We start from the raw sequence: 26617 nt of genomic DNA on the forward strand, positions 1-26617 counted from the left end.
CTATTAAAAGAAAAACAGCCAACATTATACATTGACATAATATATTTCACACTAAAGTTGTAGTTTTAAAATGAAAAACCTTTTCTCTAGAGCAGTTAAGAAGCGGCTATTAATGACTGCACGCACCAAATTTAAAACAATTACTTATTTTCAATCCTCCAATGAACTGGCTGCAGCCAAACCCCAACCATAAACATCAACAACTTAATTTGCAAAGTGCATAAACACCAGCCGCAGCTGAAACAAAGTGCTGAACATGAGAGATAGATAAGATAAAAGAAAACATTAAATGAATTTTAAAAATTCTACTGAACAAACAAAGCAGTAAAACTGATCAAAATAAAGTAAAATCTAGTCTCATTTGGGTTAAAGGCAAATGAGTAAAATATTTTTAGACGAGTTTTAAAACTGGACAGTGAAAGGGCCTGTCAAATTTATAAGCGTTCTTTAACTTAGGGGTCTCGATATCGAAGGTCTTCATCCCTCAAAGCTTCCACTGGGAATGACCAGAAGCAGCTGGTCAGCAGAGCCAAGTGACCAGGTGAGAAGCTGTATTAAATAAGGCGGAGCGAGGCTGTTTAAGACCTTAAAAACAAATTGTAGGATTTTCTTTTATGTGTTCCTGCCAAAACCGCGCAGCAGCTGCAAACAAGTTTAACATTAGATTTAAACAAGTTGCAGATCATCTTTTCTACACATCAGAAGAAAGCAGACATGTCCACTATCCCATTAGTTACATGTGGGAATAACAGACACGGTTTCCTGCTGTAATGCGGATTTCCGACCACTGCAGTCTCTTACCCTGAGGAAGAAAGGAAACTTCCTCCCATAGAAGCCCATCTTAAAGAACTCCGGCTCGATCCTCTGCTGTTCGATGATGTTGTCATAATACGCTGCCTCCATTTTCTGTGACACAAAGACAAACAAGCAGCGGAGCCATGATGAATAATAATTTAATCACACACTTTGCTGAATCCTCTGCTCTTCCAGAGGCGCGTGGGCGTGCTCAGGTAATTGGGACGTTGTGTTTGCACTTCACACCCCACAACCGAGCATCACGGTGACAGAGGGAGCTGAAAATCTTTCCTTACAGCATCACAGAGGATGCTTGTTTGATGGCAGCAGCAGCAGCAGCAGCAGAAACGCGTAGCGTGAGGCACTTTACTTACCCGTATCCAGCTGAGACTCTGATAATCATATAAAGTCTCATACTGGAAAGCCAGCTCCCGGCAGAGAGAGATCCCATATTCCCAGCACTGTGGAGATATAAAAGAGATAATGGAAGAATGAGAAATGAATCTAAAATAAAAAATAAAAAATAAAAATAAAAAAACACCATTAAAATGATCAATGTTGTCATTATATTTGTCTGTTGCGTGTAAGGATTGAGGAAGATGGTTTTGATCAAACAGAAGCTTTTACTTGAGAAAAATTTCTGGATACTCCACCCACTGTTAGCAGCTTGACTGAATGAAGAACAAACATGTTTTAACTGGCAATGTAAGAAGCATCTTTGTTCATGGCAAAAGAGGGAAGTAATTAGATTTTATATTCTAAAATTGTAAATTGACACTGCGCTACCCTCCATTGGGGTTGGCTGTGGATGGTGTATTTTCACAAAAATACTAGAACCAATTATATGTTGGAGTTTTAACTCTTTGCTCTCCTTAATTTCATCAAAAAGCAGTTTCTGAGTTGTACCAAGGGAAAGCAGCAAGGTTAATTTCCAAATCTTTACATTCCTTCTGGTACCAACTTGCTGGGTGCTTTTTAACCAACACACTGAGCTATTTTTATCCAGTAAAAAATTTTAACACTCACTGCTTGAGGAGTCTCTATAATTTTTTTTCCCCTTCATATATAGCAATAACTGCAGGAGAAGGCAATAAGTTAATGAAAGATGACAGTTTTATTTCTTTTCAGCTGCTACCTGGGTCCACTGGGCATTTTCCTCTGCAGAGCATACGGGCCGGTCAACTAATTTAATTTTGCGGATGAACACCGGCCAGGGAGGAGAGGTTTGGGAAAGAAAATTACATTTCAACTGATTGCTCTTCCTCAGTATGAAGCGCTGGATTTGTGCAAAAACTTTTATGTGAGTTATTTACATAGCTCCCTACAATATATACAAATACATCAGAAATTAGCTCCATATCGACCTGTTCAAACATTAAAATCAAGCATTAAATAGTTGTTTATATGATTAGATATTTGTAAGTGTCATACTAAGAAACTGGACTTACTTTAAAAGATACTTAAACTTGTGTGAACAATGCAATTCTGCAGCATATAATCCACTAAGAAATGTTGTTTTCGTAACATGTAAGCCTTTGGCAAATGATCAAGGAGGAAAAATGAAAAAGTTAATGATCAGCTGCACGTTCATGATGAAAATGTAACAGCCCTTCAACAAAAGAGACATAGAATCTTAAACAGAAATAGCACCAGCAACAAGGGTTCTCAAGTCCAGTCCTCGAGACCTACCAGCCTGCCTCCCTCCTCCAAAAACACCAGAGTCAGATATCTGAATTCCCTCACCAGCAGTAATTCAGCTCTGCAGAGTTTCTGCTAACAAGTAGTTCATTTGATTCAGGTGCTGGAGAAGTGGGATGATAGCACTCAAGGATTGGACTTTGGCACCCCTGAGTTTCAACCTTCTCCTTTCTATTTAACCACACACATCTACTGATTTGTGTTTGTGTTTCAAACCAAACACAAATCATGTTTGGTTTGAAAAAAAATATCAAATTTACGTCACCGCAATTTTTTCCCTTTCCTCACAGTAAGAGACAGTAAAATGACTCAGACTGGAGAGCAATTAAATCATTAAGAAATGTAAGATATAAAAGACACAGCTGCAGAAAACAGAACAAAACAAAAGTCACTCACCTTTCCCTTGTTGAAGTAGTGAAGGATTTTACGACTCAGGTTTTCTTTGCGTTGCCACTCGCTCTGACAGGGGTAGTGGAGAAAATCCCTCAGAGGCCGGTCCTCCCACTGCAGCAGCTCCCAGTACAGCAGCAGAGTGAACGCTGCCTCTGTTAACGAATAACAAGTGAACAAATGCATAACTATGTTTGATACAGCAAAGTAACATGAAGGGACGATGGGTTTTTTTTAGAGTAAAGAAAAGCAGAAATTTATAATCAGCATTTTTTTTTCAGCAACAGATGGTGTACGACCTGAAACACAGTCAGTGGCAAAAATACACAAGATGGCCTGAGCAACATGACTGTATGCTGGCAAGACAGAAAGTAGAGGTGGAAAGAACATTAAGGATGTTTAAATATTTCATTTCCAGGATCAGAAAGTTGTTAAAATTACAATATGTTTCAAAACACACAACAAAATCAGACTTTTTTTTTATTTTTATGGACATTTAAATTTCCATTAGCACACAAGATCTCAATAACCACTTCTTCCAAGACTAGAGATTTTCTGTAGCGTTCCAAAGGTCCAATGCCACCCAAGCTTTAGCTTCCTCACACGAAATGTATTTCCTCATTTAATATTTTACCATTTATTTATTTTTATGTACCTTTATGTGTAATGTAGCAGTGCATCGCATGCACATTACCTATGTCTTAAAAGCTTCTTTTTGCTTCTATGAACACCTGACATGAAGAAACCAGTACATACATGCAATGATAATATACAAACTTTAGCCTGAAAAGCTTAGAAATGAACCAAGAACATTCAAACAAAGCAAAGCAACAGCAAAAACAACTGTACCACTGTACATCTGCACAGACAGATATCGGTTAACATTCCTCTACGCACACACTAAGGGCTTGAAAGATGAAACCAGACATAATTTGGTGCCTCTAAAAATAAACATTTGCCCCCTTTACTTGTAGGAAATATCTGAATGAACCAATCAAGGCACACAATTGAAGCTTTCCCTTCTGTCGCCCGGGTGGGAGGAGGTCTGTTCAGCTGTTTCAACACAACAGAACTGCTTGTGCTTAAATTAGAACCAAAGGTCTATTTTTAATCTGAGAACGTGCCTATTCTGTAGATCCGCATTTCATGGGAAGAAAAAAAAAAAAAAGTCCACCAACGTTTTTATTCTGGCGAATTACGTGACTAAATGCCGTCTGTTTGAAAGAGTTTACATTCAAAATGTTTTGTGTTCAAATTAACACCAAGCTGATGAAGAGCCCTCATGTTGTTTTAAAAGTTCAGAGTGACAGACTGTGGTTTGCCTTTGTCATTGGTTCAATGCATAAAATACGCAGTCATAAAAAATATAACATGCTATAAATATTCCAGTGCTGTTGTGTTGCAAGCCTTGAATGTGTTTTGTTAGCCACCCTTCGTGACCCACACTGTTCACTTAAGAGAATAGCTCCCATCCCCCACCATTGTGTCTCTTACTGTTCACCATGTGGCTTACTTCTGGCTGTGTTTGTGCCCCGGACCCCTTGATGTGTGTTTCAAGCAGTGACACGGAAAACGAAAATCAGGCCCAGTCATGAGGAAAACTTGCATGAGTGTCATTTAGTGTGTTGACACATCAAGTAAGGCACTCTGGAACAGCTTTAGAGTCGCAAGGTAAAAGCACACGCCATTAGAGTGCAGCTCAGAAGTGCAGATTGCAGCAAAATATCAAGTCAGCAGAGCCACAACTAACACATGCAAAAAAGAGAGAGGAGGAAGAGCAACATCCATGGTAGACATGGAGCAATCAGAATTTTGTGGTTGGTTCTGGTAAGAATCGACCTGCCAACATGAATTTCAGCTGATTAAAGATAACAGGACTCACAACGTCTTTCTTAGCCTTTCTTATCCGGTGAGCAGTCACGGGTTTTTATATCAGAGCAAATAGGATGTCATGCCATTTGTGTGAGAAAGGGCTTGCCGTACAAACACGGGTTTAGTTTTTCTTTTTTTTAATCAATGAAAACTATACTATAGTTCAAAATAAATCAAAATAACAAAACTTGTAACAGTTAATCAATGTTTGTGCTCTAAATGTTACAACAGATTTTAAAAAATAGCTAAATATTGGTTGTTATACTGATATATGCAAAATGTCTAACTTACTAGTACTTTAATGGCACCCTGTGCAACTGTCAAGGACAAATTTATTTAATTGTAGTAGAGAAGACATAATATAACTACACTGTTTACATCTAATTACTATTCTTTACATATAAATGTGCTAATTTCCGGAAATAAATAGGAAAATATTACAACATTCATTATGTCACCATAATAACTGTATTTCACAAAATAAGCATCAATAAATTCAAGGTCATAATGTTATATTTGCCAACAAGCATGTATAGTGTTGATAATATTTGAGCTGTGTAATGGATCGACGTGTCTTTAATGACTCATATGGATACTTAATGAAGCAGCTACAGTTTGTGAGTAGTACTCTTTAATGCCACGTCCTCAGCCTGTTGCATATAAGCTGCAAAGTTCCCCTGATTTTCTGCTTACAGGACTGAAAGGGGGGATTATAAAATACAAACTGCACAGTAAATCTTTTTCTAAGAAGTAATAATAAATAATAAATCCAAGAATGAAAGAGTAAATGCCAGAAGCACATAATTATCTACCTGACATTTAGGCCATGAATTTAATCAAGGGAGTCTCTGTACTCTTGTTTGATTTTTTTAAGGTTGGAAGTCTCCTATCTATTAACATGTTCATCTGCGTGGGAGCAAATAATAAAATGGGGGTTTGAAACCAGGTTTTATAATTTGATGCCCCATCTTCCTTTTGCATGAAGAGAGAGAGAGAGAGGAAAAACAGAGACAGAGAGAGAGAGAGAGAGAAGACAAAGAAAGAAGAAAAAAAAAGAAAGACATCTATTCGATATCCAAGTTCAAGTGAAAAAAAGTTACACCTGCATAGAATGTTTTTATTTTACTTTATTTTGCTTTTGTTTTTGGCTTTGTTATTAAATGCCAAAGGTCAAAATTAGAATTGTGCATTTTATAATTATCTATTAATATTAATGAATTTCTCTCTCAGTTTGATACAACAGTTCAATTACAAAGAGGATTTTGTTTCCCATCGGCAAGTTAATGTTTTTCCAACACTCTTATTTGTAAATGGCCACACTTGTAAGGTGCTGTTATCAATAGGATTAGCACCACTGATTCAGTAGCACTGATCACGTTTCTCCAGTGCAAATGTCATACTTTGAATGCCACAATTTGAAACTTGACTGACACACTTAGTTATTACTCCCTTTCCCTTTGTGTGTAATAGGAACGCTGCATCCATTGTGCTCTTGATATCAACAGACACAATATTTTTAGGGTCAATAAAGCAGAGCTCGCCTTCAATCAAAATGAAATTACGTAGTTGTACCATAAAAAATCAGCTGCTAAAAGGTTCTACAGCAGCTAGTATCAAAGTGAGCGTTGAGTCGTACCAAACTATGTGACAAAAACGTACTTGCAGTCTGAAGGTTACCTGTGAAATCCTCTGCCTGAAGATGCAGGTCACTTAGTTTGTGGATGTAGCGGATGTACATGTCCTCCTTGTTCACCTCTGATTTGTAGAAGTTCTGATGTTGCAGTAGAACAAGAAATAAAAAGCAGGTCACTTTTCCCCTTTTACGAAATGATCACATAAGATCGAAAGTGTAATGAATGTCTCACCATAAGGTTGACTGAACCGCCGATCTTCTTGTTCTCCATCTCGTCCCCTTTCATGCAGTCCCTGAAAGTGCAAGTTCCCTTTTTAAAGCCCTGAAAACAACATCATTATAGCACGCAACTTTACTTTAGCATACCTGTAATCAAGTATTCTCTCAACAAGTCTTGTGACTGATGTCACAAATGAGATGCCAGTTTCCCTCCATGTCTCCTGCTCAATCTTCTCCAGCAAGCTGGAGGAAAACACACATTGACCACAGATATTAAGTACAGGAAGCAAAAGCCAGCATCGTTCAGCTTATGGAAGTGCAAAGATTATTCTTCACCTTGGATAAGGACCAAACAGCTGTGTTCTGTTGTGATAAAAGAAACAAAAAACAAGAGGGAAAAAATTTGCAAGATCTTAAAGAAACAGAATATTTCCTTCATAGTCTCACTAAGCATTTGTTTGAAACTCACAACAAGCTGAAGAGCTCTCTGTGGTTGTCATCGCCTTTCCCATCCGACACCATGCTGTCCAGCTTATCCATCAGCTCTGCCTCCACCTGGAGTTACGAACGTCCAGGAACAGGTGCGTTGTGTGACAAAGAGCTACGTAAGGACAGGGCACACACTCTGGATTTCACAACAAATCAATTTTATACTAACTTGTTTGAAATTCCCATTTTTCCTTTGCTCCCAGTCCATCATATCATGAAAAATTGGGATCATAATATTCCGGACCTCCGTCTGAGGAACTAAGGTGACACCAAGGAAGGGTCCCATCATTCCTGGGATGAAGTGTGGCTTGTTGTCACCTAGTTGAAATGGATTGATACAGACAGAGGTGTTTGTTGAACAACTCTGCTAAACATATAAAGAATACAAACACAATGGTGTTTTAAGCCACACTGAATTTCTTTAAACTGTTCTTATGAGGCCTCAAGACTTTGTAAAATGATACCGATCCTTAGATCTTTAAGGGGTTTTGAAAATCCCTTAAAATGTCATAATTTCACTGTGACTGCAACAGAATGCAGTGCAACATGGGTAAGCTTAATTAAATATGTAAATAGGTGGAGAACAAAAGCACAAAATAAGAGAAGAAGAAACGTCAAGCCTAAGATATAGGGAAATAAATACTGCTGTGAAGCAATGTGGAAGCTCCTAAAGAATTGGTCTTAAATGGTGCTTTTGTCAAAGACCGCTGCAAACAAAATGCCTAAAGATGCTGCTTAAAGTTTCTCTTCATATTAATATTTCTATGTGTTGACAGGAAACAGCTTCATTCTTTAACTGCATTAGCCTTTTGTAACCGCTGAGTGACTCCTATTTCTGCATGAAGTAGTGAAAAATACAAAAAAAACATAAAGAATTGTTTCTCCACATTTGTGACTAAGCCTGACTTTGGAAGCAAAATATTAAAAATAAATCATAATACATTTGCAATGTACTACACATACCTCACTTAAATTATTATTGATGAAGTGAGCGACGGTTGACCCACCTAATTTCTGCCACATGCTGAAGAGCTCATATGCCATTATTACTCTCAAATCCCCATGCCTACAAAAGGAGACGATTTAGAAGTGAGTAATAAGATACACTGTTTGAAGTCTGATAAAAATAACAATAATAATAATAATAATAATGCACATGCTTATTTTTAGAATTTGAGAGAGGCTTTTACTTGTCCAGGGTTTTCTTTCTCTTGGCAGGAGGGAGTGCTTCCAGCTGCAGACTGGGTTGGTTGATGTAGAGGACAGTGAGGCTGAAAAAGGAGTTCCACACCTAAAATACAAAGAGAAATCCACATAATTAGCAAGTAATACCATTTAAATGATTACATAAAAAGCATAAAATATCTAGTGGTTTTATGGAGTTATGGGTTTTCATCGTTTGCAAATGCACAGACACACCTTGAAATCAAAATCTCCCTCGGAGAAGTTTTTGTGCAGCGCCGGAGACAGAAACTGAGTCGTCACTACGATGACGCTGCAGAAATACGACAAAGTGTAAAGTAAAAACAAGCCGGCTGCCAAAAGGCGAATTTATACACTTACAACACAAGCATCACCTTCGGATGAGTCTCTGGATTAGAAAGCTGGCTTTCTTCACTCACCATCTGCGGGATAAAAACCGTACAACAGAAGCAAAGAAGCAATACTTACTGGCTGGTTAGGAGACGCATGACGCTCCAGTCTCTGGGGAAGATAGTCAGCTTCATCAGGTTTCGAAAAACACAGAAAATCTTCAACAGAAACTCCTGCGGGAAAAGATGCAACAAAAATCTGCTCAGTCCAAGTGTGCAGCCAACAGACGGCAGTACAAACTTTCCCTGATGTCAGCTCAGGACTGAAACTGAGAGAACTGAGCAAAGACGTTATCAGACTTTTAGACTCTCTCGCCTTTAGTTCCTCCTTGCTATGGAAACTGTTGAGAAGGTGGTGGAAGTGGATCTCTGTCATCTGTCTGAGGAGAGAAAGGAGGCAGGAAACGTACTCCCCCTGCAGAGAGAGAGAACAAGTACGAAAACACATAAATAAACCTGCTCAAAATAATGACTAAAGTTTGCGGAGTTTTGTTATCATCCTTCAAAGGGGCAGATTGAGTGAAGGCTTACCGTTATCTCCGCGGTGCACTGGGGACAGCGTTGTCCTCTGGATGTCTCCACAGAATGAGATTTGCTCATGATGGACAGCAGAGTCTGCAACAGCACATCCAGAAGGCTCTCCACCATCATTTCCACTTCTTCTTGAACAGAGGACTCCTGAGAAGACAGTCAAATTAAAAGAGGATGAGGAAAACTTTAAACCACCATGAAGTATGTGATTGATAAAGTATGGCGCCTAGGCGACATTCACACAGCGGGTCTTCAGTGTCATCCTTTTTTTTTTTTTTTGGATGGGCAATCAGACTAGTGATTTATTACTACTGCAATCACACTTCTGTGTGAACAGTTTATGACCCCAAAGCAACCCGCATTCTCAAAAGTAATAATGGATCGATTAATTTGATCCATTCATGGATCGATTTAAAAGTTGTTGAGCAACGGGAGCCAACGTTGCTCAACGTTGAGCCAACGTTGAGCTCAACGTTGTTTTTCCTTCTTCATAAAAAGAAGGAAAAAGCTGAGAAAAAATTAAAGTATAACTACTAGCAATGGCCTTTCGTGGAGCACTGATGTCAACTTCTGTAGACTAGTCTATTTGGAAATGCAGTCAGATGACGTAAAGGTCAGATAAATGCAACATGATCGTTCTGACTGCAGATGCTTTGAAAACTATGTATGCATGTACTACGTATTCAATTTAGTACCACAAATGGAAGTAAAAGATCGAAAGAAGGACAGAAGGAAGGGTAGCAGTAGGATGAAAAATAGCGTATGGAAATAAAAAAGGGTTTCTGATCTCTATTTTAATGTGTCATAATTATTTGGACCTGGAAAACCTTTAAATAAAGTTCAATAGTTCTCTGTACTTACACACACTGGAATACTAAGCTTAGTAGAACTAAGTAACCCTGTAATTATGGACTTGGTAAAGTATACTGCACCATGGAGCTGGTCTTGATTATTGAAAAGATGCTGCTCAGGATCCCAGAACAAATGAGCAGCTCCCTCTGCTGGCGCAGATGTAGATGGATGTGATGCAGGACGACTGGCAGCAGAATACTCCGGGACTCTGAGGCAACAAGCAGTGGGGGAAAGCAAGCAGAGAGCGATGAGGCGAAAAGCAAGATTATTGTGAGGTAAAAAACAAACAAAAAAAAAGATCCTAAGTCCTTCATGTTTGTCTCACCAGGAAAGAAGAAGAGCCGGCTTTCAACTGTACGAGCAATCGACTGAAGTTTGACCACGTCCATGGACTGACCAATGTCCACTGTGCTGGGCATGCTCCCTAGTGTGCCCCTGACATATTCAGCTACCTCCTGAACGGTGAACATCTGCAGCAGCTCATCGAAGATGTCTGGAAAACTGTTCAACAGTGCAGCCTATGGGGGCAGAGAGGGACACAAAGAAATCATTTACAGCACACACATATGAAAAAGTGTCCGCATGAACACCCTAACAATGACACTTAACATTTAAAAAGATATAAAATATACAGCAACATTATAATACCTAAAATAAGTAAAACAAGCATATTGCTACTGATTCTACAAGACTTTTCTTCAATAAAAGCTAAAACTATAGTTTATCTATATTGTTTAAAACAAAACCAGTTTCTGAAAAAAAAAAAAAACATCCTGTTGGAGAGGGCTGATGGCTTCACATCAACTGCTGCATTGTGGATCCAACACATGGGGGCGCTGTAACTTACTGAAAAGGAGGAGAGTCAGGAATTATGACCGCAGAAAAGCGTGCAGCTGGTCACGCCTCTAAAGTGTCCAGGATCAAGCCATGGACAGAGCAACAGTGACAATAAGGCACTGAAGCCTCAGTTAAAATAATATCTAAAATAAAAATTACACCAACACTAACACGACAAAACACAAATGAACAAAAATCATTCAATAACAACAGCATAACCAAAGGAAATATATAACAAAATGACAACTGGTAAAAGAGGAAAAGGACTTTTTGTGAAATTAGAATATCACTGAAAAGATCATTTACGGTAGAGAAGGAAAAAAATAATAATTTTATAAGACTTATTACACATAAAGTGATAAACTTTAAGTGCTGATTAGGGTTTACAGCTAATAAAAAAACAACTAAAGTTTACTAGAATATCAATAAAAAGCATTTAAACAGAAATGTCATGTTATGGTCGACATGATTATGGAGAAGTGTGCTTCCTTCACAGTCTTTGAGATTCTTCACAAGGAGGCTAAGCAACAACATGCCATTGATAATATGTTGCCTTTTTACTAAATCTTGTTGGAAAATTGACTAGAAGGAAAAAGTATGACACAATTGTCACCATCCTCATGTCAAACCACTCCTGAACTAGAGACAAAGTCAGAGACATTGTACCTGAGCTAAGAAGAAAAAGGACTACACTAATGCTCAGAGATCCAAAGTCAAGTTTTCAGATGAGGATCACAGTCAAGAGGAATATGATAGACCAATTAATCTGGACAATTTGGATGCTACTATAAATAAAACAACCCTCACAGGAATATGTTTCTATTTGCGATACTCAACGATAAATCAGCCGGAAACATGAAATGCAAACACTTGAAATGTACCACCGTGCTTGTAATAGCATTGTCACCTCCGAAGCGGTTACACATTTGTACCGTGTGTATTTTGAACCCCAAACAGTGAAAACGTTTGACAGGATCTGTCTAACCTGTGTGAAGACAAGATTCTCTGAGCTGCGGCTGTCCAGACTCAGGACAAAGCGGATTGACTGGAAAAGCTCCTGGATGCTGGCCCTGAACTGCTCCTCCTCCATCCCACAGGTGGCCCTCGAGTACAGGATGCGAGACTGGACTATGAACTTGAACAGGTACTCCAGTGCCTGTGGTGAATTAAGTGCAGGATACGGACGGAGACAAACAATCAGATAACCCACCGTACATGTCATCTCATACTTTTAGATCCCTGGCAGAGGAAGCAGGCCTGACCACCAAATCAGTTTAAGGTTAAAAATCAATATATGAAAGAAATGATTGCAATCGGGCAGTGCGGTGAAATATCTTTTACCATTATCTTGTCACAAAGGCCACATGAAAAGGCCGCACTCTTCCCATCAATACCCGCAGAGCTTCACAATGACTTCCTTTCAAATAAATTGTGCAGGGAATTTACTCCCCGAGTTCCTCCTGTGGTGTTGCATTACTTCTTATCAGCTCCGTTTCTGTTTGACCATTTCCTCTTTCGGAGCTAATTAATCCCCACTGAAGGAGCCTGATCGGAAGAACGAGGAAGCGAGTGTGATACTTTACCCTCATCGCTTCCTGTATGTGGTCCTGCCGGACTACCTCAGCCGAGCGGTCCATGTACCACTTCAGGCATCGAATCAATTCTCTGCAGACAAATTAGCTGGAGTTAAGAAACTTCACAGACATCATAAATGAAAAAAAAAAAAAAAAAAGTTTTAAACAAGCTGCAGATTGAGAGAAGAATAGGGTCAGATTTGCTTTACTTGTACGCCAAAGCGCCGGCAAAGTGGTTTTGGATGTAGGAGTCTATTACTGGTCTGAAGTGGTAGAACCGGCTGTCCCTGAGCAGGTTAATGATGAACACCTGCGAACACAGATATACACGTTACATCCCATCTCCTCTGCAGAAAAGTCACAAGACATGATTTAATGTGTGATCCCAGCTGCGTTCTTTGGATGCCCCTACCAGAGACTGGAAAACGAGCGGTCCGTATTTGTCCGTGTTGTCGTCTAAAAGACAGAAAAGTGTATCCAGGACATCTCTCAGGAACTGCGATGGGGGAAAAAGTAATAATGTCAAAACAACTGTGGCATGATCTAAAACAGAATCAAAAGAACCTAAAAAAAATTATAGCCCCTTCGGTTTAAAATGTAACACGTTTTCATTTATTCTGAAATTATAATATGACCTAACAGCAGTCTTAAATGCATTTCCATGTATTCAGAATATGAAAGATGTAGAAAACACTTTTTTTAATCTCATCAGTGTCTGTGAGTTTCCGATCAGTAATCATTGAATGTTGATGTTAACTTTCTCATAGCCATTCGTCGTACTGACCCTGTGTGACCCTGTGCATTTACAAGATTTTTTTTGGTGTGGTTTTGGAAATTGACGGTCTGACGGGACAAGCCCCTCCCTCCTCACCCACTTCCCCGCTGTCTGACCGTGACGTTTTCCGCTCTCTTCCTGAGTGTCACGCTAAGGCTGCTGGAGGGTTAAACGACTTGGTTACATAAAAGATGTGGTCGACTCTACTTGAAAACTGGAAATGGGTCTTCATTGTGTCTTTCTGATGGATTACGATCTAAATCATATGGCCACTTCAGATCACAAATGGTTCACCGGGCACAAAATTAACCTTCTTCAATAGGCTTCGCAGCCCCCAGATATAAATCTCATAGAAAACCTGAGCAGAGCTGAAGAGAAAAAGAGTATGAGAGAAAATCTCTGCATAATCGATTGAGAGATTGTGCAAAGAAAAAAGGTGAACGATTACTTTCTTGGGAAATGTTAAAGATTAGTCTAAGTGCTCTTCTATCGACAAAAGGAGATTTCAAAACATATAAATAGCAAGAATGTCAATAATTCTATGTACTGCATTTTATTTCATGTAAAATTCCCCACTGTACTCAAAGGTTCAATTATTCTTTTTATTTTTCAGTTTCAGATTGTTTGACAGTAAAACAGATAAACGTGTTTCTCGAGGTTGTAACATTTTTTACCAGGAATGCCAGTGATGGCGAGAATTGCTGTATAAAGTTAAGAAAGAAGGTAAATAATCCATTCATTCCTCATCGTCTCAGAAATAATGGTGTGATGACCTTCACAATCTCCTCGCCGCTGATCTGTCGCAGTCGACCAAGGATGTCCAACACCCTGTCCGGATGGGCCTTCCAGTTCAGGAGGGCCAGGAGGTCCACTAAAAATTAAAGTAAACCAACATTTGATGAGTTGAATCAAGTATGAAATATGGAGGACTGGTGTGTTAGCTGGTAAATTACCGTTCTGAGTGAGTTTTGTGGAGCAGAGGATGGTGGAGACCCAGAATGTTTCTTTAGGGCTCCTCTGGAAAGGCAGGTTGGCTGGCAGGTTGGGGCAGCTGTTGAAGTCCTCCTTGCAGCAGGGGAGGCTCAGGTACAGCCCCTGGTTGCTGAATGTGGCATTTTCATCACACTAATGAAGGACGGACATGGGAAAGGACTGCTCAAGTTTGGAAAAACATTTCACAGCAAAACGACCTTTATAGGAACTTCATGAATGTTTTGGTTTATTGATGTGTTTCATAGTTGCTTGTAGGGCAAATTCAGCATATTAGTAGTGTGTCACTGAAAAACTAAGACAATTAATTATTAATTTGAAATGTGACACTGAAATACATTTTAAACATAAATTGAATAAAGAATACATTTTTTAAGAAGCAAAAGATATTAATCTAAAATCCTAATATATGCACACATTGAAAGAGTGCAGAGAATACTTACACTCAACAGACCAAGAGCCTGTACTTTATCTATTATTAATTCAGAAATAGAAGCAACAATTCACTTTCATTTATACAAACAAAAATAAAAATAAGCAGGTAAATGTTCGTGACGTCTTTAGTTCTAGCAGTTATTAAGTAACAGGTTCTCTGGTTTTGGCCATAAACTCAATGAACCTGTTTTGTGAGTCGCATGTGAGTTCAAAACCATTTAGTTGATTCAATGAAGCAGATCATTTCTGCAGAAAACTGGTGGGACACCACAGACTAACTGCAGAAAAAGGTAATAACCCTCGCAATGCACACATTTTCAATTAAGTGCACCGTTTAAATATTTATCAACTAGGATTCCAAAAAAGCAAACAGAACAAACTGGAATTATTTGGTATCTAAAACGTAGATGTTAATCACTTGAATACTCTTATAGTGTTAGTAATTACACAGCAACTACTATAGATATACAATTATTTATTTTATTGCTTCAGCGTGTTTCTGAACCACTTCTTAGAGCTACAATACATGCTAGCATGTTAGCACCTGCCCGTCTTTCTAAGCATTCTTTGGAGAACAAAGTGTCCAGAGTTGAGAGAGATCAAACTGCACAAGGGAAGACAGATAACACAAGAAAATGACAGACAACAGCCCTGGGCCAAGCTTGTTGTGAGATATTTTTGGATCAGTCATACATGGCTGTTGAGTTCATAGAGGGAAGAGCAGAAAGGATCTGAAGTCGATTTTTTTTTTTTTAAAGTTCATATTTTCCATTGCAAAGCGTGATTTAAAAAAAAGTATAAGATGTGAAGACGATACAAGTTAATTCAAGCTAAATATACATCCAATGTGAGTGTTATGGCATCGCCGCACCTTGTACACATACAGCTCATGGACCTCGTCTGAGAGTGTGGTCCCATCCTCTCTCATCAGAGGAGTGAAGGCAAAACCAAACAACTTTTTCTCTCCTTTGTCTTTAGCTGAAAAGAAGAACATGATATCATGCCTCATGCACATGTTTGGATAGCGCCGATTTTGCTTTTTCTTTTCCCCAGAGGGTTTGATTGTGACAGAGCTACAGTTGTGACTCACTTGAACAGTGTCTGAACTCAAAGCGAAGGTGGGACCCCCTGAAACGGTCGATAGGGATGGGCAGCTTGACCATCTCGCTCCAGCGAGGGCTGTTGTTGTGGTAAAGAACGAACGAGCGATACTCCGAGGCGCTCGGCTCGCCGGTGCCCAAGCTGATGCAGTCCTGCAGAGGGAAAAGAAGCATGGGAAGAAGGTCAGGCTCGCTCTTACTCACATACTGATGATATGGGACATGAGAAGTGATGCACGTGTGTGTCATACTTTGAGCGTGTCCCCGTCAGCGTAGAGAACATACAGGGTGACTTCAATGTTCTTCTGGACACTCTTGCCACCCCTCTCAAACTCCCCTCGTTCCAGGGTCAGATACAGGTCATTGCGTGTATCACCTGAGGCAATTAAAAGTTTGGAGATGCTTTGTTTAAAGGCAACTGCACTAATTTTACACATTCATCCCATAATATTGAGCCTCTTATAGCTCCAGAGGGAGCTACAACTGATGTTCTTTTCTTTTTTTTTTTTTTTTTTTTTTTTAGACAATTAAAAAGTAAACTGGATTAAAGCTACATAAGGGAAGTAGAACCTCTCCCAAAAAAGTAGACCGTGAAAATGTCTCCTTCATCTGCTCCACACGTGAACTCCGCTTGGTCAACATGAATAAATAATCTTCGTGAATCACATTCTACGCCACTGTTCTTTTTAATTCAAGATGACCCTGCTGAGTTGAAGCACGCGCGGCCTCATGACTGCCTCAGCACCTTTTTGTAAGGTCAGTGTTTATTGAGACAAACATCAGAGGCAACACTGGTGAAAGATATTGCTGTTATTTATAAAATCTGATTATTGTTATTTATATCAAAGCCATTTCCTTTGGGACAGATGACTCACAAGGAGAGATATTGGGGAGGTATTTCAAGTGAAGCAGAGAGAAGCAGGAGTGGAGAGGAGAGGAACGAATTGTAGATGGTCAGTACAAACAAAGAACCACATCGTGAACGAATGCTGTACTCCGAGATAAACTCAAGCCTCACTGTCTTTGAGCTTGAGGACTGGTCCCCTTTGTGCCTCTTTACAGATTTCCTTTGTCTATTTATTGGTCACACATGTTTTGGAAGACCAAAATAATTTTATAACCTGAGTAAATCTGCAAATCTGCAAAACATTAGTGTTAGTTTACCCATGTTACCTCATCAATTAACTGTGATAAACCACATTTATTTAAGCTAGCTCCAGTTTCACAAGCCACACTCAGGCATGACTATTCACCTAAACAGAACCTGTCTGACAACATGAAGTAGGCTAAAATATCTAAAAACAACAGGACATCATGCCCCAGTCTAAAGAACGTCAAGAAAAGATGACAATGTCATGAAAATCCATCAGTCTGGAAAGGATCACAAAGCTATGAAGGCTGTAAGATACAAAAGGCTATTATTCTAATAAGAGAAATCATAGAAAAGAGGAGAGCCTTCCCAGGAGTGTTTGACCTACCAACATTAGTGCATTGACAACTGATCCAGGATATCACAAAAGAACCAAGAACATCTGAAGCACTGGAGGCTGCAGCTGCTCCAATTATTTAAGGTCAGTGTTCGTGACTCAACAACAAGGAGGAGACTGTACAAAAATGGCCTCCATAAGAGAGGTCAAAACCTTGACTTTGTCTCTGTCTAATATTTACCAAAAAAATATTGTGATGACCTTTTAAGACTTTGGAAATACCATTATGTCGACGGACAAAACAAGGAAAGTGTAACATTTTAAAAATGTTACATCTGGCACAGCACTTCAGAAAAAGAACATCACTGGAGGAAGCTGATAGAGTAAGAGAGATGATACAGTATGGGAGACAGCAAGAGAAAGAGCCCACAATATCATATCTACAGTCTAACATAGTGGTGGTTGTATGGTGGTCTGGGCCTGATGAAAGATTTATTGTAAAGACCTGAAGGCAGTCGTTACACCAACCAATCTTTGGGTTTAGGGATCAAATACTTTTTCACAGCTCTGTAAATAAGCTTAGCAGCTGAGCTATAGCTTTTAATCTCATGCATTGTTGGAAAAAAATCTCCATAAATCTAAACCAAACAACACAAGTTACTGTTTCCAATTATACGTTCCTCTCTGCAGACCTCTGTTTCCTGCTGTTTTCTCCAATTCTGTCTTACATCTCTCCTGCTCTATCCACTTCGACATTCAAGTGCTTCCTGTTTACCAGCATCTGTGACCTTCCCCTCCTTCCTTTCCTCTGAGCCATCTGGCCTTTGGGCTCCCCCTCCTGTCTGCACCCCCTACCCCCTGCTGCTCTTTGCCTCTTTACCTGGCAAGATGATATCTGGGAAACCCAGTTTGCGTGTGAGCGCCAACGCCCTGTTGAACACAGCCTGGTTCTCCCGTCTGATCTGCTCCAGCTCACCTCGCAGCAGCTGCAGGGAAATGATGAGGCCTGCAGAAAGTGGCAGCGGGGGGTTTTAGTGGCCACATGTGGATGTGGGAGGGTGAATGGGAGGGTTGAGGAAAGAGGACAAATAAAGATAAGAAAGTAAAAAAAATTGAGGAAGATTAAACAAGAACAGAAAAGAAGAAAGAGGTGGGATTTTTAAAGGACAACAGTCAGGATGTTGTCAGGATAGAGAAGAAATGGCCATAGAGATGCGATCAGAGCCCGAACAAAGAGAGGGGAAAATGTTAAGTTATTATCAATTGTTGCCATATTCTTAGAAAGAATTTAAATATAAATATTAATTAAAATTTGAAATCATTGAATATTTGCAACTGATCCCAGATAGTCTTCACGACGCACACATGGCAACGACTTGTCAAAGAGAAGGAAACCAAATCTTTAATTACCACTTTCACTCTAAATGGGAAAATTAATTACACCTATAAAGAAAATTTACAAATGGTAATGTAAAGAATAAACATAGGCACAACTATTTGTAATATCAAGCTGGTTTGTGATTTAAAGGTATGCCAATGCAGCAGATGTGCTCTGACTTCTTTTTGCTACCAGTATTATAACCCCCTGCTGGTAATTAGAAAAAGCACAGGGTCAACAAACTCTTTCACTGGCTTCAAAAAGCTCAACTGTGTCCATCTACAGCATAAACTCTATGATTTTATGTTTTTAAATGTTGATACTTGGTTGTTAATCAACTATCTGCTATGTCAGCAAATATCCAAACTAGTTGGACAGCTGTTTTTCTAAGTAACTGCTGCATTAGTAGTTGTCAGGGTGGTTGTAATAAAATAAAAGGTTTACAGTTTCCCAAATGTACAGATTCAGTTTGTTCTCTATAAATACATTTAAATCAATATTAATCTCTTCTGTATTTTTACAGTGTGATAATCTCAGACTAAACCTATCGGTGGAAAAATGTGCACAGTACATAACTGACGAGTCAAGAAATGTTTCCTAACAATAACCTAGAAGGTTTGTGATCAGAAAACACGTTTACCATAATTGGTGCTGGGAGCTGAGTACTTGGTGTTGGACTTGCGGATGATGTTCTCGTGGACCTGGTACCACTCATTTTCGTTGTTGCAGCTGGGGAGAAAGAGAGTCGGACAGGGCTGTTTACAGCTCACCCGCTTCTAAATCCAGATGGAGGTTTTAGGACTGTGTGCACGGGGACCACATGAACAGCATGCGTCCCAGAGCAGACTTCCTCCTGGAGAAAAGGTAGCAGCAGGGGGAGTTGCTATCAAGCAGCACATTAGCCCAAATGCACAGCTCACTAAGCAAACCTGACAGCCAGCTCTCTACCAGCCTTTTTCATTACTGAGGGCCCAAAGGCCCCTGGGAAAGGCACGAGGAAATGCACAGACTGGAGCCTTATAGGAGCCGACAGTTTGGAGGCAGCAGCACTGAATCACTGCTTACTTTTTTAAAAGGAGGAGCTCTTCACGTTGCCAGAGAAATCCAATAAAGACATAAGCTCTCTGTTCAAGAAATCTTTCTTTCACGCGGTGCCGTGGTGTTGTCCTAATGCAACTAAATGGAATAAGTGCGTGAATGACCTCTGACCCACAGAGGAGGCAACAAGGTGACATTTAAGCTGTTGACTGATGAGAAAATATGCTGAGCTTGGTGTTATGTTGCTTTGTCCTCTAACTTTGCTCAATTATCTTTCTGTCATCCCGCTCCATCTCTTTGCCTCTTCCTCTCCATCTCCCTCCTCCACTTTCTTGGCCGGTGGAAAGGAACAGCTATCTGTGGCGAAGCCTAACAGCAGAAGCCAGATTCACAACATGCCAGGTGCCCTATATCCAACCCAGGGCGAGGAGCTATTGATTTTCCAAAGGACACTTCATTATCATTCCGGTCAAAACACACCAGCACCAACACTGAAGAAACAGGCTTTCACACACGTACAAAACAAAATCCACACTTATGCATTAATTACTGCAGAGAGTTTATAACTTTTATTTCCGAAAGGACACACAGCCAAACTGCAAAGTGAGCCAAGCAAACTTGAGAGGAACAACATTTTCATCAGGGATATCAGAGAAAAATAAAAGCAGACAAGTAGCTTCAGCGGCATACTCACGTGTAAACTTTGAGTACAAAGTCCTTCTCCTCTTTGAGGTCTGTAATGGTGTGGAAAACATCGCTCATGGCAAGCACGGCACATCCATAAGGTCGTCTATACTGGACGTGTGGCGGGCCTTTCTTTGAGTCATTCAGCAGCATACGACCTGGAAACAAAACAAGGAGACAGTGCCTGAGAGGAATACAACAAGATCTTAATCCTCCAGAAAGTGAGTTTGTTCTTTGTGTTTACCAGTTCTTATTACATGTGCAACAATGTACAGGTCTCTCTTCAAGTCTTTACTGCTTAGGTCCTATGGAAGAAAAAATAATATAATATATTGGATTATTAGAATAAGAAATGGTAAAATATTCCTCACATTTTATCACATTACAAAATCAAACTTCAATACATTTTATGAGACTAATGCAGAAGCCGGCCAAATGTTGACAGGGCAGAATCCTCAACATAATTTGATTTGGAGGACCCACCTGCAAATATTATCTATAGATTTAACAAGTAGGCCAACAATGAATTCCCTATATAGCCTGTTTAGCGATGTGTTTCGACGGTAAAAGTTGAAAATGTATTGTAAGGATTGGGTTATTTCCCATTTACTCATTTAATGTTGTAGTCATACCCAGTGAACCATGTTTTCAACATGCTGTACAAGTTAACGTTAATTTAAAGTCAAAATTTGCTCATTCTTGCTAACTTTAGCTCAAAATTCTGAGATACAATATTGTCTAAAAAATTAAGAGCTCTGAGGCCCTCTACTGGTCTGGAGGCCCTAAATACACAGGTTCACTTATCTCCTCAGCCACCTTTTGAATGTAAAAAAAATATATATATATATGGCGTGTAAATATATCATGACAAAATACGATCATTTTCAAGGTCTGGGAACATTTTCACAAGGCATCAAATGTCAAAATAGAAAGTTTCTCACCGTAAAGAGTGCACAAAGGCGATCAACTTTCTCTGGATTCTTTGGTCCTCCATTTTTATTCAGTTTCACCATGAACTTCTCACTGCAAGAGAAGCCAATTCACAGTTTCAGAGAGTCTGTCAGCCACAAAGTGCCTAAGTCAATCTGCTGGACTGAGACAGCGTGTGTGTCTAACTGTGTCTGTCAGCTTATGCACACATACAGTATGTACTGTGGGGCCAATGGAGGCTGCTCTATTAGCATTGGGATTGGTATGTGTACCTGATTTGTTTGGCTTCACGAGAGTCATATAGAGAGAAGAAGACATCTGCGTCTTCACTGATGCTGTTGTAGGTGAAGCTCTTCAGATTGATGAAGAGGTGGTGTGACACAGGGATGCGACAACCATCGCCATGGCGCTGCCTCATGCTGTCACCCTGGTAATTAAGAGGAAAGTGACCGCTAACAAGTCAAGTTTATGCCAAAGACAGTCAAACATTTGTCCTTTTTATATGATGAAATAAATAAATACATGTGTATTTTCTTTTCTGCCATACTGTACAGTGAGTTTTGCCCAAATTAGCCATTTAATTAAGCAGCTACTCATGGAAACATGATACGCTCTGATTAAGGACTTCTTTGAGCAGCAATGCACCAATCAGTCAGAAAGTTTTCCCTTGAGCAGCTATTCCTGATGGAACAATCAGTCTCTTTTTACTGCTAAATAAATGCATAAGAACGGAAAAATTCAACCTCATATGGTTTGTACATGCATCATCAAACTCCTTGTTCTTTGGTTCGCTTTGATTTGAGATCAGTAAAAACCATTTGAAGGTTAGAAAAACATGCTTTGATGAATAAGTGGTGATAACCAGGCAGTTTCTTTTTTTCATTTTACAAGTTAGTTTGTCCTTCTTAAAGAACACAAAACAACAGATATGGGTCTAAATATGGAAAAAAGAACATTTTGTGCAACAATAAGCCCTGCTCTGTTTTTGAAGAATGCATTGCTTTTGTTAAGCTAACTGTTTTTGTTAAGTTTTTACGCATTGAGATTCATACATACAGTATGAAATTACATACTGTATGTAATGACATCATAATCTTTCCATTTTCCAGACTGGAAAGATATAGACGTGAAGATTTAAAGTCCTACGCACATGATTGCCTCCAAGTGCAAATCAGAAAATAGGTCAGAGTTCATCAAATTGAGCTGCTCTGAGCTTTTGACATCCTGGGGTGAGTTCTTGCATCGATTCTGTACTGGCACATTATGTGTGATGTATGTCATGTAACATAGCTGTGATACTTGCACCACAGGGTTTTTAAAAAATCCCCAAAAAAGCTGTGGTACCTTGACTTTGCTGGGGTTCAAATTGTATTTGCTGCAGTGTAAAATATGTAAGAAGGTGATGCTTCCTATTCAAGCACAAGAAAGAAAATCAAATGGACAAAAATCAGAATTTACTGGTCAGACCTAAAAGAAAATTGGAAATTATTTCCGGAAAGCACTAATTGGTGCAACTTTAACTTTAGGGATGCTATCTGATTATAAAGAACTATATATATATTTTTATTTATCAAGAAACGGCTTATTCTTTGGGGCATTTTAATTAGCATTTTGCAAAATGCTAATGAACTAAAGAACCTGGAGCATCTAATTTTACTTTTTATCATCAGTGTTTGTTACATTTAATAATTAAAATGAAACATCTTTTTCCATGTATACATAACTTTAAAAGAAAATTTAAACCTATTAAAGTTGAAAATTGATGGACAAGGCTGACTGGTGCATCTCCAGTTTTGTTTTCTGTATTACTTTGATTTTTACAAACGACAACAATCATAAACGATAAAGCTTTCTTAATTTTACTTTCGTTTCACAGTATAAGGTAGATTTAAGAAAAAACACCTAACAGCTTAAAATATTGCACCACGTTTGACTTGCATACACAAAACATGTAGCAAAAACAGAAAACTGAGATCACAAAGCTGCATATTGCCACAGAATGCTCACACACCAGAAAAATTTAGTGGACAAAGTATTCTCAGTTGGGGGCATGAACTGGGGCATATGTGATCCCAGTGGGAATCAATGCCCCTCACCCTTTGGTCTGAGTAACTCAGAGGCCACCAGTAACATGCTGCAGGAAAACCAAAACTGAAGTCTAGAAGTGATATGGATATTCTTTTGTTACATATTCTTTCGGAAAACAGATTTAAAATGGGAGTTGAGAAGAGATGAAGAGGATAAAAAGTGTGACAATTTGATAAATAAAGAGCGTTAAAAACAACTGTACCTGGTTTGTGCTTTGCTGACCACAGTGTCTGCTGGATACATGCTAAAAAAAAAAAGTACATTTCAAAGGAAAGAAGTGTTAGATCCCTCTATTCAGTTTTTACACATCCCACACAGCCCTGAACTTATTTACATTACAGCAGCCTCAGAAGCACTATAAGGGCCTGATGATGCCTCTCTCGATTCTTCAAATCTGACAAGATTTCACCTACGTATGCTGCACAACGGCTACACTAGTGTTCCTGCAGAGCAAAGAGAAGCCCACACGAGGCAAAACGTGAGCATGTGGGCAGGGGAATAGGACAAAGCCGGCATCGCCCCCACACATACACTCACAGGCGAAGCGCTCTCTGCTCGGCAGCCTGAGAGAACACCCATATCCGAAGAGGTGCCAAGGCCTTGTGCCCTGCCAAAGACAAGCTCACTTTCATCACCAGAGTCAGGAGGCTTTCTGGCAACGAGCAGCTACACTGTTGTTTCTGCACAGAGCATTTAGTGCACAAACATTCTGCGTGTAAAGCTGAGAAACATGGCAATGGGATAATGGGAGGCTGCAGGGCAGTTGGACAATGTTTTCACCAGCATATGGAGCTGCAGCTACTGACCAGAAAGGATCTCCCTCCTAGATAACAGTCTCTAGCAGAATTACATTAGATTTCATAACATCTGTGCTGTAATGTTTCTAAAATTGGATCTGCTTCAGTAAGTCTTCTCTCTCTCTCTCTCTCCCTGGTTGTGTATAGGTTTGGAAGTCCCACATCACTACAACTAAACTACATTGGAGCCATTATTTATTTATAGAAGCGTGTCTCTCAAGTGGCTTTTGGCTTGGAAAATATGTAATTTATGTTTAAAAATGTTTATGTGTGGGCTTTCCTATAGCTCCACTAGGGGCTGTCACTTTGCATTATGTTTGCATTCACAGCAAACCATCAAACTTGCGAGAATCACATGCATGCAATAAAGGCACAAGCTGACAGAACATGAGATGGCTCCGAAGGCAAAATCGTGCTCTCTCACTCACTGTTTTTTTTTTGTTTTGTTTTGTTTTTGAGTCATCTTCTTATGGATGGTTTGATAATCAGTACATTCACACATCCCTAGACATCCAACAACACTTTCCTGTCTGAAAATCCCAGTGGTGCAATAGCACAAAGGTACACTGTAGGTACAAGAGCTCATAGTGTGCTAGTCACTTAGTCATTGCTATAAATACACTTAATGCAAGCTGCAGGGACACTTTATCACCATTTCACAGTCCAAGAAGCGGACATGTATTTGAAACATGTGAAAGATGAGCAGTAATTTTTTTTTACCAGTTTGTATAACTCCGACACGCTGATCTGATCCGGATCCACCATTTCAAACTCTTTTCTGGGAACGAGGTCGAGGCCGAGGTGCCTGATAGAAAATAATCAATGGGAATAAAACAAAGAGAGAGACAGAGAGAGAGAGAGAGAGAAAGCACATTACAGGTGTTAGACATGTTCACTGATCGGGCATGACATTGTGACCACCAGGCTAATTGTGTGTTAGTCCCTCTTTTACAGTAAAAGCTAGACTAACATCCAAGAAGTGTGCTGTAGTGTCTGGTGAAGTGAACAACTTAAGACTTCATGGAAATAAACCTGGAACAGTATGTAAATTTATTGGTGCATTAACATTCATATACAGTCTACGTTTATACAGCATAATGAATTTCCTAAAGTAGGCAAGATCCTGTAGCTTCAAAGGCTTAAATAATATCTATGTAGACATTACCCTTTTTTAACCATAAAATCAGATCAGAACTAGTCTCTGATCCCTGCTCATTGCATACTTTAGCGATGCTACAAGCAAAGTATGACACATCACAGACTCTGTGACTTTTTCTGCTCTTTCAGGCACTTCAGTTGGACAAAAGAGTGTATTAATGTACAATCTTATTCAAACTAATGCTCCTGAGCTGAATCCCTCATATCTTTTTTTTTTTTCTCTCTTACAGATCCCTGAGAAAGCTCAGCTGGAGTTTGAAGAAGATGACTGTAAAGTTCCTGCAGGCGGATTTGCATTGACTATAAGCAGCTTCAGAGTCACTGATCTTCTAAATGACCATGAAATTCCATCAGTGAGGTACCGCCGCACACCCACATCCTGCGCTGTACATCACCCTGCTGCCAAAATATAAAAACTGATTCTTCTGGAGCCAACAATTAGGAACAAATGTTTACAGTCGAGGATGCCGTCAATTTGCCACACTCACTTGATTAAACACAGTTGTCAAATTATTACTCACTCGTTTCCCCAGTCCAGCCGTACGGTGATGTGCCTCTTGATCTCACGAGTCTGGTCCTGAGCGAGGTGGCCCTGGATGAGCTGCCGACGCAGGTCGATGAGCTCGTTCATCACATGGCGCAGTTTATGAAACAGATCCACCTTGTGTTTCTATTAAAGAAGCCGAAGACGGCTCGGTTAAGACATAAACAGGTTAACTAAGCTAAAGAATGGTAGCAGGAAAACTATAATTATGTAACAGCAGCAGGATCACTATATAATATAAATTCACCCAAAGACGTTTTTACTTTTTGGCCACTCAAATGCTTTCGACCAGAGGTGCCAAATTAATTTTGTTTTTGGGCCATGTCAAGATCACGAATGTCCTCAAAGGACAGAATGTATTGTTAAAAGCAAATTGTTAAAATATTAATAGACTACTCTGCATCTGATGAGTACATTTTAAAATTGAACATCTTTTAATATTGATGTAATTTGGATAGTATTTAAGCACTAAACTATAATCTTGAAATTTCTATTTATGTGGCTCTCTTGAGACTAAAGGCCACAGAAAAACTGGATGGCGGGCTGGATGTGGACCCTGAACCTTGATTTTGAAACATGTGCTCTAGACCGTCAAACAATGCGTTAGACCAAGATAACCTGCGCAAATGGCATCCTTTTCACGTCGCTTTGGAAGAACGTAGCCCACAGTCATTTGCTAAATTGTTTGAGTCACATCAGATAGTTTTTCAGCAATTGGGAAGGCATGCTAGAAATAAATTACCTTTTGTCAAAATATCACAAACTGCAACCTGTTGAGTTTGCTGAAAGTG

General features: G+C 39.5%; 1 protein-coding gene across 1 annotated transcript in view; it reads right to left on the bottom strand.

The window, feature by feature from the left end:
- Positions 1-714: 714 nt before the first annotated feature.
- The window catches only part of LOC103145106 (dedicator of cytokinesis protein 3-like), a 44961-nt gene continuing 19058 nt past the window's right edge, over positions 715-26617 (bottom strand). Inside the window, exons 6-40 of the mRNA XM_007562383.2 lie at positions 25804-25952; positions 24845-24929; positions 23530-23571; positions 21512-21666; positions 21251-21332; positions 20554-20614; positions 20320-20467; positions 19228-19316; positions 18090-18215; positions 16034-16158; positions 15773-15935; positions 15554-15660; positions 14211-14382; positions 14031-14128; positions 12895-12978; positions 12692-12792; positions 12492-12573; positions 11894-12064; positions 10397-10589; positions 10152-10279; positions 9220-9366; positions 9005-9103; positions 8768-8862; positions 8516-8591; positions 8287-8387; positions 8104-8162; positions 7266-7414; positions 7077-7162; positions 6944-6970; positions 6755-6850; positions 6621-6681; positions 6433-6526; positions 2890-3038; positions 1170-1256; positions 715-906 (exon numbers count right to left, since the gene is read on the bottom strand). Of these exons, the coding sequence (XP_007562445.2) occupies positions 730-906; positions 1170-1256; positions 2890-3038; positions 6433-6526; positions 6621-6681; positions 6755-6850; positions 6944-6970; positions 7077-7162; positions 7266-7414; positions 8104-8162; positions 8287-8387; positions 8516-8591; positions 8768-8862; positions 9005-9103; positions 9220-9366; positions 10152-10279; positions 10397-10589; positions 11894-12064; positions 12492-12573; positions 12692-12792; positions 12895-12978; positions 14031-14128; positions 14211-14382; positions 15554-15660; positions 15773-15935; positions 16034-16158; positions 18090-18215; positions 19228-19316; positions 20320-20467; positions 20554-20614; positions 21251-21332; positions 21512-21666; positions 23530-23571; positions 24845-24929; positions 25804-25952 (3864 nt within the window). The 3' untranslated portion in view covers positions 715-729. The remainder of the gene's footprint in view (positions 907-1169; positions 1257-2889; positions 3039-6432; positions 6527-6620; positions 6682-6754; positions 6851-6943; positions 6971-7076; positions 7163-7265; positions 7415-8103; positions 8163-8286; positions 8388-8515; positions 8592-8767; positions 8863-9004; positions 9104-9219; positions 9367-10151; positions 10280-10396; positions 10590-11893; positions 12065-12491; positions 12574-12691; positions 12793-12894; positions 12979-14030; positions 14129-14210; positions 14383-15553; positions 15661-15772; positions 15936-16033; positions 16159-18089; positions 18216-19227; positions 19317-20319; positions 20468-20553; positions 20615-21250; positions 21333-21511; positions 21667-23529; positions 23572-24844; positions 24930-25803; positions 25953-26617) is intronic.

This window comes from Poecilia formosa, unplaced genomic scaffold (assembly GCF_000485575.1).
Source record: "Poecilia formosa unplaced genomic scaffold, Poecilia_formosa-5.1.2 Scaffold135, whole genome shotgun sequence".
Taxonomy (NCBI): domain Eukaryota; kingdom Metazoa; phylum Chordata; class Actinopteri; order Cyprinodontiformes; family Poeciliidae; genus Poecilia; species Poecilia formosa.